Raw genomic sequence first — 13,841 nt, 5'->3', positions numbered from 1 at the left:
GCGCCACTTTTAATTGCTTAATAATCCATTTTTAAATGAGGTGATTGAAAGCTATTATACTATCTATATTACCAATTGCCCTCACCCTGTAATTAATCACTTAGACCAATTAAAGAGCCTTTTTGGATGACTACAAATGTGTGTCTATTTTTATGAATAGCCTTTTACATTTTGATTCGTGTTGTCAAGATTAGGAAGTTTTTTTTTTACCTTTAGATCAAAAAGCACAAGAACGGGGGAGATGTTGAGGGTGACTTTGAGTGGGGGAGATAACAGCGAGCCATACAGAGATAGGGGGACGGGGGGGGGGTATATATGAGAACAGGTGGGGAAGTGAGCGCGAGATCTATTTCTGTAGTTGCGAGACAAGGGGTGTTAATGAGAGAATACTGAGGAAAATGTGGGAGACGTTTGAGCGGAAATCCCTCCAAAGGTGTCTGGAAACCTCGTTCATCAAAGAAGATGAAAGTTACCATGTGACGTCCACCGCGGCCCGTTTCATCGTTGCGACGAAGTCTTCAAAGTATAATCTGACAATTATTTGAGTTGATAGCAATTTTCGGTTTGGGTAAAGGGTTAGTATTCTCGGAAAAGTTGGGTAGGGGTCAGAGGTTAACAAATCTGGACACTCAAACACGCGTTGGGATTAAGAGGTACGATCAAGGCTTTATCACTGTGAAAGCACTAAAGTGTGTGTGTGCGTGTCTGGCTCGGGCCGCAGCTTGTCTCCCAATCCGAGACGATTGGATCTGCCGGCTAGCAGGAACGTTAATTACCAGCCCAATCTTCAGGCACAATTCCGATACAATCGTTCCCATCTCGCCGCCGCTTGGCCCGGAAACCAAGCCCTGCCTCCTATTCAAACCCAATTTCAAGGTACGGGGGTGGTGGAAAGAATGTAATCGAATAAGCGGAACAATAAAGATGGAATCCAGAGAAACATTCTCCCGCCCCCGTCGTGCGATTTTAAATATTAAATCTCATTTGTAATCTCCAAAATAGCCGGGGTGATGATGGATAATGGAGCCTGTGGCGGGGAATTGTGCCTGTCACCGATTTAAAGACAGGGTAAGTGACTTAATGAGACAGATTGCATCTTAATTACCATATCAAAGTTTTTGTATGAGTGACATCACAACTTTGTGCTTTTTCCTTCGTCAAGCCAAAAGATTCTACATCGCCAAAACGTAAACCTGGGTAAATCCAAATTTTGCTTTTCTCCGGGCTATTTTTTATGTGTAGATGTTACTTGGAGGTGATATGGACAGAACTTCATGAAATGGAAGAGCCAACTCCATTTCCGTTAGCTTCCCAGAGGAAATCAAAAAGACGACAGCGGCTATTAGAACTTTGGGGAGACGATTCCAAAACCTGCCGGATTCGCAAACCAGGTGACATTCATCCTGATTGTTTATCAGTTTAATCCTTTACTTTACATAATCCTTATAGTCTAGAATGTAGGATAATCAATTTCCAAGACAAAAGCAACCCCTCTAGAGAGAGTTTCTGTGGACTCGCTGAATTCATGTCCATCTCCTCGTCCTCCTTCTGTCTCACTCACTGGTCCAGATGCTAAATCAGGTCATTTAGCCAGAGGCTACACATGCTGTTGCTTTTTCCATGAAACACACACAACAAAGATTTACCAATTTGGGAATTTTACGTGAAAGATGCGATCCAAATATAAATTTGACTCTTTGACTCTTCTGGTTGAATAAGTCCAGTGGCACCAATCTAAAATGAAATGGTGAAAATTCACTTTGTTTTCTGCCAGCCTAAACACAACCAGAAGCACTGACCTACATTTACAACCTAAATTCTAATATATAATATTTATCATTCCCAACAGTCTCTATACAAGGAATATTTCTTAGAAGACCTGAAATGAAAGAAATGGAATGTCAAAGCAATATTCCTTGTTGCCCACATACGTAGTATTTCCTTAGGGCAGAGTTCACAATCATGTTCATTTGGCAGGTGTTGCGGTTTTCATTTTGTGTTTTCGAGGTTGCAGGGCAAGAGAGATGGGCAAAGGATGTGGAGCGTAAAGTCATTAAAAAGATCGGTGACAGTTTGCACACCTTCAATTTGTCCGTGACCTCTAAAACCCTCGCGGGCATCCTTTTACACACAACCAGTGTGACAGTAAACGCTTCCCAATTCCACCTGCGCAAAAAACATCTAAAAGTGTAACTCATCCAGAACATCGTGTTCAAACAACCGTATTTTTTTGTGATTTGAAGCACAAACGGATAATTGAACGTGGGGGCCCGTGGGATTTGCCGCTTGGAACCGGTCGGCGCACTTCTGAAACGAGAGGAGCAGCTCCTGATGTGATTACGCTGAATTAAAGAGTATTAAATGCCGCATCACAATTACACATGCACGCACTCCCAACTCAGCTCCGACCTACGGTGTAAAATCAGCATGAATAAATAACAATGCAATAATGACGACACCCTGAGACGTGTGTGCAGCGTCTCGGCACAAATTTTTGCAACCTCATTTGCACCCTCACCAGTAACAAACTCCAATCCTGCTCCTATAATCCTAACCACAATCCTGAACCTATAATCCTATCCCCAATCCTGACCTATAATCCTAACCACAATCCTATACCTATAATCCTAACCCCACTCCTAAACCTAGAATCCCAATCCTAAACCTAGAATCCTAGCCCCAATCCTGACCTATAATCCTAACCACATTCCTGACCCTATAATCCTAACCACAATCCTGAACCTATAATCCTAACCACAATCCGGAACCTATCTATAATCCTAACCCCAATTTGAACCTACAACCATAACCCAATCCTGAACCTATAGTCCTAACCACAATCCTATACCTATAATCCTAACCCCACTCCTAAACCTAGAATCCCAATCCTAAACCTATAATCCTAGCCCCAATCCTGACCTATATTCCTAGCCCCAATCCTGACCTATAATCCTAACCACAATCCTGACCCTGTAATCCTAACCCCAATTTGAACCTATAACCCTAACCCAATCCTGAACCTATAGTCCTAACGCCAATCCTAAACCTATAATCCTAACCCCAACCCAATCCTATGACCTAACCTTAGATATTGAATCCTAACGGAAAAACGTAACTGTCGCCACACCCTAGATTTTTTCCCAATGGCAATACATGAAATGAAAAGACACGGTGAAATAGCCTGACCTCGGCGGAATGAGGGCGAACGTCACTAAATGCGTCGGACCCTCCTCTTTGTCCTCTTGCGTGTCAAATGGAAGCGATAAATGTCATCTTCAAGATCATCGCCATCAATACTCCCTGATGGGACAAACCCCAGTTTGACGATCATGATAGCCTCACGTCACTGGCACGTGTTATTACACTGCAATAAAACAACAGCAAGGGAACAAAACATGAAATATTGTGTCATTGACCCCCTTTTTCAACAACAAAGAACTCGGTGGAGACGCTTTGAGGACACATTATTTGTTTCCATGCAAATTAGGTCAATTGGAAGGCATGTCATCAAGTGACTTATTGTTTTATGAAATCTTAATTATCAAGATTTGATCTTCCTGGATGGTGTAAATGTACCCAGTGTTGCGACCAACAGGAACGTACGGCGGCCTTGATGGTGGGAGGGGTTAAGTGGTATGAAGGCTCATTCCCTCCTCTTCCCATTATGCCACTTGTCACAACAAAGTGATGAGTGACTAGGTCCGAGGAAAAAAACCCAAGGGCGACCGCTCTCCATCGTTTGATGATGTCATCACCCAAACGTTGGGTGTGATGAAGAGGAAGAAATAAAAAATATCGTTGGTGGTCCCTCACAATGCTGCCATCCGTCAGCTTGGATGATGAAGGTCAAATATGTTGGAGATGTTGTCCCTTTCCTTAACCGCAATCCGGAACCCGGGTCTACCCCCGAGACGGGTTCAAAAAATGTAATTCAATGCAGGTAATATAAAAACTAATATTAGTTTGAACTTTGACCTCACACAATCCCATCAAAGATACTTTGAAGTTATTTTTATAAGCCCCTCACTTGAACTAAATATCCACCGAGGACTTTTTAAAGCGCTTCATGGCGTTTGAAGAATGATTTAAAAAAAAAAAACACTCTTGAGTCATCGCAGCGATTGCGACATTTGATTATTATTACAAAAAAAAGAAAAATGCTCAATGTCAACTAAATTCTGTCTTTTGCAGAGACGAGAGGCAAAAAGCAGCGCTTATGAATCACAGCTGTCATTTGCGGTTATTACCGCCGGTCGCAATGATGGAACGGCGGCCCCAGGGGCAGGAAAGATTCTGCCCCGTAATGACACTAACGCTGATTACGCTCAGGATAGTACCTGAAGCTTTCGGAAAAGGAGTTGCCCAACTGGCAACACGTTCAAAAATCTAATAATCCAAACGAAAGCAGCTCAACCTTTACCGGGTTGCCATTTTTTTTTTCCCTCTCATTCACAATCAGATTGATTTGACACGCACACGTGCAAACACGCCCAGCGTGACACAACGTAAAGAACAAAAGGGAAGAGAGATGAACACATTCAGGCTAAGTGTGACATGAATCAAAAAATGGCTCCTCCAGGTATCTTGCAGTTTTTCGATTCTCGCCACGACTGTAAATTAGCTAGCAAGATCGCAACCTTTTTTTTTTTTTTGCCTTTTGAATCCCAATTTCTTTTACGTTACTTTTATATTCACTTCCATGATTAAATATATAGTACAAAAAATATGTATAAACATGACCCAAGGAACATGCACACACAACGGAACCGTAACAAACACGCACCGACGTATATTTGCGAATTAGTTTGTGTACCATCAATCACCAATGACACATTATTAACCATAATATTACTGGGGGGAATATTTAGATTGCCTCGCACATACACGCGCACAAACTCTGTTTCTTTGTGTGTCTCGACATATGAAGGGATTGACAATAAAGTGACTTTGAACTTATTCCTTCAGGCTAATTGAATTAAGTGTAGCCTAATGCCACCATTTGTTTGGTCTTTTTTTTTTTTTTAACTGTCAAAAAATTGTCAGGTCAGTTTTTCCCTGCACGGAGTCAAAGAATGAAAGGCACTGATTGATGTGTTTTACTTTTTTTATGCTAATTTAGGCCTCGGACTGGGAAAGCCCATGTGGGATGTGCTCGGTCCCGACTGTGGGATGATTGACATCTCAATATGCAAATGAATTGAACTTTTTCATGGTCTGAGGTTCACACTTCAAATTGGCCAATTAGTGTAGACTATCTTTCGGTCCCGCCCTCTTGACTGTCAATCATAACATGCAGTACCAAGTGGTTGGCTACTTAACATCAGTCACACTTTTTTCTTTTCCCCACGAGTGATTTTTGAGGGCAACTTTTTACTTCGTCCTACTGGAAGTGAAGTCTGACAGCCGAACGTCTTGAGGGTCCAAATTATTCCACCTTTTCTGTCAGCCTCCCATCACATATTTCGTCGGAAAAATGGCAAAAAATGTTTCATGAACATAATCCTCTTAACATGTCATGTTGTTGCTCCTCCACATCTCCACTGGAGATCCTTTCCCTTTGTTTCAATTCAAACTCTCTACCGTTGATTAATTTATTAGGCGACGCTGGAATCCTCTCCATCTCTTTTCTTTTGAGAACTTGCAGGAGTTCAAAGGTGATTAAAAGACATCAAAAATTCCTCCACATGACGGCGCCGTGATGGGCCACATGAGGAGTGGGAAATCTTCTTAATGAGAGGAAAGCGTCCCTTCACGTTTTCCGAGCAGGCGACCCTCCCCCTATGCTAGTTTCTAATATTTTGGTTATTATGTGTAGCGTAGGTTTACTTCCCGATACGAACTAGCATCAATTTTGTTATTCGTCACTAAATGAAATGATAAGTCCAAAATATGTCCAGTAGCTAAGGAAGAAGAATTCTCATTGGTCCTCCTGCCATCTATCCGCTTCTCTAATTGGCCTCATGGCACTTCTTCCTCTAGTGATAATCTCCCATCAACCATCTGTTGTGCCTTTCTTTCGCAACGGTATATTAGAAATAATAATAGAAAAAAAGGATGAATAGGATATGTATATTTCAGAGGATGTTGCCAATATCAATCTGCTAACATTTAAAGAAGACACACCATCCCTCCTTGTGTGTCTCAGGACACATTTTATATATAAATACAACACAAGTGACTATTGTTGCGTGCAGCTCGCTCACTAGGGAATAAAAAAAATCAAGCGGCACAAAAGAAGTAATTATACTTTCCGAGAAAAGCTGATCCAATTATGTCGGAAACAACGCGAGGATTAAAGTTCAAATCACTCATTTGCGAAGACAAAGTAACAATATGAAAAAAATGAGTGTAATAATGAAGTGACTGAATTATTGATAAGATTTATATTACAAGTAATGTATCCTTGATTCCGCCATTTTATTCACTCGCTTGACCAGTTGCCATTTTAATCTTCTATCTACCAATTTTGCAATGTCATTTATAATAAAAGCTGTTTTGAAATTCATTAATATTTATCCGTTTGACTAATCTTCCATCTTATTGTTATAAATGTTAAAAAAAGAATAATCATAGGTCCCCTTTTGATTTTTCTTGTGATTTCACCACTCCTTTTCCTTGCCCTGACAATAAATGCAAACTTTGCATAATTCATGTTAAAATAAACACTTCATTAAGCTTGAGTGCCTCCGTTGAGCAATTTAAGTTGCATCACGGCAACACTTTTGCAAAATGCAGTGTTTCTAGCAAATCAAAACAACATCTGCACGTCGATTCCACGAATCCACGACTTGACTTTTTGCGCCGCGACATCCATTAACCCTTCAAATGTGTGACCTTTTGGAAGCGTCTGGCCTCTGAACTGAGGACAATTGAGCTAGTCAACCCCTAAATAACTTGGTCGCCTCATCTCGATCACATTAAATTTTGATGCTGCTCCCCATGTAATAAAGTTGGGATTGATTGCACAGGAAGCCTGCAGCTGCTTAAAAGCAATAATGCATCTATTCACAATCCGAAAGGCACCTTTGACCCTAAACTGAGTGACCATGAATTTATAGTTGAACAAACCCTCCAAGGTATAAATATTGAGACTCCATGCCTAAATTTTAGGACTGAAGAAGCCTTATGGAAAAATAAATATAACAATAAAATTAAAAGTTTTCTACAAACAGGAATAGTCCAGTTGCTTTGATTGAACCTTTTTGGACCATAAGCAATAATAAGAGAGCTAATTGATTAGCTAAGATGGAGCTTGAATGGGGAAAGTAATGATTTTAATGAACGTATTTTTTCATTTGAGTAGTCAGGCACTCCGGAAAGGCTCGTTTAAGCGGTATTTTGTTTATTTACATTACAATACCGCCACCTTGTGGCCATTATGTGAACATTATAACTGATTTTAAAGTTTGTACGGAAACTCCGTTTAGACAAATTACACGGTATAACCTGTTTTATATATACTGTTTTTTAACTGACGTTTTAACCTATATTTACTACCTGTTGCTCACATTGTTAACTATTATTGATTCAAAAATTATTAAAAAGTATTTACAGCTACGAAGCTCGAAGGCGTCCGGAATGAAGCAACGTTTTCGAATGTTCGATAGAAGCATTTTTGTTATAAAAGGTGATAACAAAAAATTGTGTGAGGTTTGCAAGAACATTTGAACAGCTAAAAAAATGCTCGCCTAATTTTATTCAACTTAATGTAAGTATGTATATATACAAAATATTCGACCATCACTATCGTCAGCGCCGCTGGTGTAGTGGTATCATGCAAGATTCCCATTCTTGCGACCCGGGTTCGATTCCCGGGCGGCGCACGTTTTTTATTTATAACTACACCTTTTATTGATCGTTTTTTATCTACGTTTTAGACATGCATATGACATGTTTAAAAATCCCCATAACATTTACTTTTAACTCTATTCTTGCTACCCACCACAACCCCCACCCACCCAAAAATGTTCTGCAGAATCGTCATCTTTGAAGCGTGTCGTCTTCTGTGTCGCGACTGCGTGTGCGCAATCCATCATCAAGACGCTACTAACGCACATACTAAACGTAATTGTTAAAGCGTTAAACTTTACATTTATTCATTTAAAATGCATTCCAAATATGCACCGCACACTGTGAGGTAATCATGTATGGTAGTAACGAGCATTGCCTGGTAACTACGCTGACAGCCCAAACAAGCCAGTCCAAATGTCCGAGTCTCCGAGCTCGCCAGCCCGACAGCCGGCGTGTGACAATGCGGACGAGCCGTGTGGAATGTGCCCGTCCTGCCTCTTTCTCGTCTCCAGAACAAGCGAGTCTTCGCCCAGGTCGCTGAACCTGTGGAAGATCTCTGACGAGTCCCGCCGGAGTTTTATTGTGGGGATGCTGTTGCGGTGCAGGAGCGTGCCTGTGCTGGAGAACATCCAAAACTCGCTGCGCCTCACCTCCTGGAACTTGCTTAGCTACGCGCCCAGCAAGGGCAATACTTTGCCGGAGCTTTACGCGCGGCTAGACCGCAAGACGCGCCCGGCGCCCTTGATCCGGGAGATCTGGGAATGGTTCAACGAAAGTCCGGAATGGGTCCAGACACGCTACCTTTGCCTGTTGCTGCTACGGTGCGATCCGGAACTGCTAAGTATGGTCAAGAATCTCATCAGTGTGGTGATGACCAGGCTCCGGCGAGAGCTGGAAGGTAAGATTTAAAAAAAAAAAAAAATACCTAGTATTACCTGAGTATTGAGTACTTGTCGAGGTCGCCGATAACAGTACTCGAGGCACAAATATGACATTTTGCAGTAGATACTTTAATAAAATCAGCAAAAGCCACATGCTGCTTCACAGAAGACAATCCAGTTACTGTTTTTCTGGTGTGTTTTACAGAGCAGAGTTGCACAAGTACACAACAAAACCCAGCCAGCAGAGATGAGTCCAAAAAAGATGCATTTTCTCCCGTCCTTCCGGTCCTACCTGCAATCTCAAAGTTTTTGTCAGGGCTCAACAGAAACCGAGACTTCATCAGCAAACTTCCCTTTGATTTGTCCAAGAGGATTTTGGGTACGTTCACAAATAGCACCCTTTTATGTTTTGATTTGTCCTCAATATGCTCAGCTTCATCTAGAAAAGTATCTTTGCATTTAATCATAATAACACATTTGCAATTAATTGCTTTGGAAAACGACGATTATCATTTTTGTTAGTGGTTGCTAGGCGGAGTTTACAAAGTGCCGTTTGTTTGGTCACTTGTTGCTAAGCAATTTGTTTCTTCACTCGTCAGAGGTCATGGGGCACAATTTTGTTGTGTCACTTGTTGCTAAGTAGCGTTCACAGAGCACTTGCTGTGCCATCATCATCATCATTGGTGAGGAAGATTGTAAATAGACTCCAGATGGGTGTGGTGTCTCACCTAAAGTCAGATTGGATTATATGTGGATGTTGTATGTGGAGTCAGGGCTGCTCGACGAGACGATGCTGAAGCGCTGCATGAGGGTATGCAAGACCTGGAAGCAACGGGCAGGGGAGACCATGGAGGAGATACGCTTCAGAAAACTCTACCAGGAGCAGGTGGAGGCCATGATGAAGGTTGGTGAGGTTGGCGCTGCTGATGATCATACATTTTTTGGTGTTGTTGACGGGACAGGGGTTTGTTTTTAGCGCTACAAAGGTGTTCAAATGGTCAATCCTTCCTACGCGAGGATGGTGGACGTCGCGGTGCCGGCCGAGGAACATGAGCGGGGGGAAGTGAAGTCAACACACGTAAGGCCGATCGGTCGGCTTGTGCGTTGGCAGGAATCCAAGTAATTTTGTGTTTTTGTAGATGTGGCCCTTTGAATCGGCTTACGCCAACATCCCAACCAAGACGGTGCGGATGGAGGAGCGCAACATTTACTGCGGCCCGTATTTCACCTCTGTGCTGATTGACACGTAAGTATCTAACCCTTTATTTTGACCACCTGACCATGTCGTGATGGTGCGTTGACGTTTTCAGCGAAGATCCCCACCGTGTGGTAGATTACAAGGGCGGGCCCATGCTAAGCACGGCGTCCAAGGACCGCGCCGTGCGACTGTTGTACGTGGGGGCCACGACCAAGGAGGTGGGGCTGATGAAGGGCCACGTGGGCAGCATCCGTGTTGTCCTGCTATGCCCTGAGCGCCAACTGGTCATCACGGCCAGTTGCGACACCAGCATCAGGTAGCCGAGAAGATGTCCGCTCATGTCAATCAATGTCATTTAACCATTGATGTGTTGTAGGTGTTGGAGCGTAAGGACGGACCAATGTGTGTTGGTGCTTTATGGTCACTCCAGTATGATCAACTGCCTTGACATCCATGCCGATAGACTTGTGTCAGGTGCCAAGGATTGCACGGCCAAAGGTAGATAGTCTGGATGAATCTGATCCATGATGTGGAGTCCCTCAAGGGTCAATCCTTTGACCCTTTTTGTTCAGTCCGTATAGCCCTTGAGTCAAATGCAGTTTCGAAAAAACTGATAAATTCCTGTCTCCATCTTTGTGCTCTTGTTCACTCTCCCAGTGTGGAGTCTCCAGACAGAGAAGCACCTCGAGGACTTTAACTTCAAGCACCGCAGTTCTGTGCGCTGCGTGAAGATCAACGCCACCGCCGTGTTCAGTAGCTGCGACCGAGGCGTCGTTAAACTATGGGACGCTGAGAATGCTTCGTTGCTCAGGGTGAGAGTCTTCTTCGGAACTTTCTGAAGCTCGTTCGTGTTAATTTGCACTGGGTGTTAGGTGATCGACGCCCACAGCAGCGCCGTCCGATGTATGTTTGTGGACGAGTGGCACCTCCTGTCCGCCGACACCAACGGTCAGGTGATGGCCTGGAGCAGCCGATGTGAAACCAAAGGATGCCTTATGACTGTCAGTCATCCAAAGTAAGCTCTGACCAGGCAGAAGTTTTCAAACTAATATTACGATTTGAAACTCCTGTGATTGATTGGCGTTTCCTACAGGGAGGTCAAATCTCTGACCCTGGCTTATCTTCGAGTGGTCACGGGCTGCGTGGACGGAAAGATCCGCATCTTCAACTTCCTCACGGGAGACTGCCTGAGGACCATCGTGGTGGAGGCCGAGACCACCGGTCGCATGCTTTCGCTGCACTTCTGCGAGAACAAGTCAGCCTCACTGACCATCACGTAGGTTGTAAACACTATTTTGAAGTCGTCTTCTGCTTTAGCATTTTAGTCAACGCGACGAGCTGCGTGAAGCTCTACCAGTTTGCCAAAGTTTTCTGGGATTACGAGGAGCCGGCGTACGAGGCGAGTTCTGCTTCGATCAAAATCCCACCGCCCGAACTGAACCCTCCCTCCACCTCTGCCAAGTCAAAGCACGTGACTACAGAAGAAGGTGAGTGACTGTCGGGTTTTATCCGTTCAGCACAATCTTCTAATTTTTCTTGTTTTCCCGCAGTCACACAGAAATTGAAAAGCCTGCTTCAACCTTTAACGCCCAACATCAGCCAGCGTTCACGCCACGTGAGCCAGATAAGCAGCCACCGCTCGGAGGACAGCCCGCCGCATTGCCAACGCCGCCGACCTTTGACATCCGTCCGGAACCCGCCGCGGGCTGTCAGTCAAGGTTTCACCACCAGACTTCCCCATGCGATAAGAAATCGTGCAACAAGCAGGAATACATTGTGAAGATTTGTTGTGTAGCTTCGAGCAACATTTTCAGTTCTGATTCCTCAAAACTTAAAATTTATTTGGTGGATGGAAAATCAATCATCTTCTGATCTTTATTGGAATTTCTAAATCTTTCTAAATTTTCTAAATACCTGATTGTCAGTAGTCACATGCCCACGCAATAAGCTATTGTAATTTCATCAAGTCCACTAGAGGTCAGTATAGTATCATTGAATGGTACATTTTTTATGCTGATTATTTTATACGCTTCACTTTTCTTTTTTTCCATATCACCCCCCCCATCATACCATTCAAGCATTTTTGCTGAAATATCCATTAGTTGAGAGACAGCAATTCCAAATAATTTATAATCATTAGTCTCGGCCAACGAGCTCCCACCGTCTGAACCACAAAGTTCTCAGTCATTCCTTACAAGTCATTCCTGTTCAGCTTCTGGTGGAAGATGAAGTGAAGTCATCATCAGAGGGATGGGGCGACCTATACCCCACCTTCCCCTCCCTCTCCACCATACTGCCCTCTTGGCCCACTGCCTCCGGGGCGTCATTAGACTTGAGGATCAAGGGTGGAAGGCCCCCACAACCCCCTTTGCATTGACAGCATCGGAACAGCTGGGAACAACAAAGAACGAAGGTATAAAGGCTCTTGTCCGTGGATAATAGAGTGCAAAATCCTAGTGAGAAAAGAAGGCTCTGATTTTATGTATGCATGAGGCAAAAGTTTGACAGAATTGACAGGTGAGGTCTTAAGGGTCACAGGATCAAAAAAGGACCGTTTCTGTCCTCGTCTTCAAAGGCGTCGTACATTTGCATCACAGTTCATTTGTCAAATTAATTGTTCCCCCCGTTTTTGGTCACGCTGTGTCAGTGGCAAGCTTTGACCAACAAATCTCTTGTCAAGTCAGCACGCATTCGAAGGCGGCATTTGTCAGGGTCAGCGGGTTGCATCTGAAGGCTTCGTTTTTAGCCCACACCTAATTTTGAAGAAGGCTGCATGAGAAGGCAAAATATTACTAAACACGTGACATTGCAGATTTCATTACACCCCAGCTTAAAGTGTCTTTCATACATTGTCCACCAGGGGTCCAGCTTTAGCTACAGCTTGACCTCCGCAGGCCTTAAAGCCTTGACTCCATTACTGATAACTCTATTTGCATTTTTCGACAGATCGACTGAAGCATAACCTTGGAATCAGTTTCAATGTTGTCACTATATGCTTTTTATTGTGTAACAACGGGCCCGTGTGAAAGGGTTCATTATGGGGGCGTCATTGGGCAAAAGCTCCAGACGCATGGCGACCAATGTTAAGTAGTCATAATTTCGCTATTTTCTCACGCGTAAATGCGGAGACGTGAGAGTCAAAGGGCAGCTGCGTAAAACTTCACCGTGCAGAGGTCATTTGGTGCAGTTGGTGGAGGGGCGGGGGGTGCTGTTGTGGAACAAGAAGGCGATTCATGGAGAGTGAGTGGACTTCCTCAAGCGTGGTGACATTTCATGTGTCACCTCTTTGGAGTTTAAACGCCATTGCTAAGGCTGAAGGACGATAAATGAGCTAACACTTAGCTTATCTGACCAACTTGGGCTGTCTGATTTTTATTCCTAATCAATGTTAACCCCATTCACTTGTTGAATAAGTGAATAGCTGACATTTTTCAATGTTTTTCCCTACCTCTGATGTGCTTTATTCCGCTTTACAAGTTGTATCCCTGACATTTAAAACAATAAATTAAGCTATCAATCTGCATTGCTCACCTGGTCTGTTTTTAGCAATTTCTCTCATGCTTTTTTATTCTCAAGTTATAAACAAGGAGAAATAGTTTTATTTGGAAGAACATACCACAGGGTCAAAGGTCAACATGTCGATAAATCTTTGCTTTTACAATATTGAAACTGGGCACCATATCTGAAGTGTTCCACATGATTGATTGAATAAAGTGGATTAATAATTCTTATAAAATTCCATATCCATAAATCCAAATTTAGTCGCTCAAATTCATTCATTCATGTATATTAGTTATTTTGTTGCTTTATCATCTCTAAATTTAAATAGTAATGTTCATTAAGGATTGTTTAAAAAAAAAAAAAAAAAAGAGTGGCGCAATGTGGGAGTTAACGCCATTTTGCGACGACGCTTTCACGTCGCCATGGAAACGAAGTCTGCGTGTGTCGCGCCGGAAGTGACGTATGTAGCC

General features: G+C 43.1%; 1 protein-coding gene and 1 non-coding gene across 2 annotated transcripts; both read left to right on the top strand.

Moving 5' to 3' along the window:
• The first annotated feature begins 7,752 nt into the window (after positions 1-7,752).
• On the top strand, positions 7,753-7,823 carry trnag-ccc (transfer RNA glycine (anticodon CCC)). The gene has a single exon. It is a non-coding gene; the product is annotated as a tRNA-Gly (tRNA).
• Positions 7,824-8,210: 387 nt separating this feature from the next.
• Positions 8,211-12,247, top strand: fbxw10 (F-box and WD repeat domain containing 10). Its single transcript, XM_061264952.1, has 13 exons — positions 8,211-8,689; positions 8,878-9,051; positions 9,446-9,576; positions 9,649-9,750; positions 9,812-9,918; positions 9,983-10,186; positions 10,247-10,368; positions 10,528-10,682; positions 10,743-10,885; positions 10,964-11,125; positions 11,188-11,357; positions 11,421-11,578; positions 12,083-12,247. Exons 1-13 carry the CDS (start codon positions 8,272-8,274, stop codon positions 12,245-12,247), a joined length of 2,211 nt encoding a protein of 736 aa, XP_061120936.1. The 5' UTR covers positions 8,211-8,271.
• Positions 12,248-13,841: the final 1,594 nt, after the last annotated feature.

The sequence above is a fragment of the Syngnathus typhle genome, linkage group LG18 (assembly GCF_033458585.1).
Source record: "Syngnathus typhle isolate RoL2023-S1 ecotype Sweden linkage group LG18, RoL_Styp_1.0, whole genome shotgun sequence".
Lineage (NCBI taxonomy): Eukaryota > Metazoa > Chordata > Actinopteri > Syngnathiformes > Syngnathidae > Syngnathus > Syngnathus typhle.
This window is presented reverse-complemented; position numbering and strand designations above follow the sequence as displayed.

Coding starts and splice junctions, on each gene's coding strand:
- fbxw10 (XM_061264952.1), top strand. CDS start 8,272: ATGTGCCCGTCCTGCCTCTTTCTCGTCTCCAGAACAAGCGAGTCTTCG. Junction 8,690..8,877: donor GCTCCGGCGAGAGCTGGAAG/GTAAGATTTAAA, acceptor TGTGTTTTACAG/AGCAGAGTTGCACAAGTACA. Junction 11,579..12,082: donor TCCGGAACCCGCCGCGGGCT/GTCAGTCAAGGT, acceptor ATTCCTGTTCAG/CTTCTGGTGGAAGATGAAGT.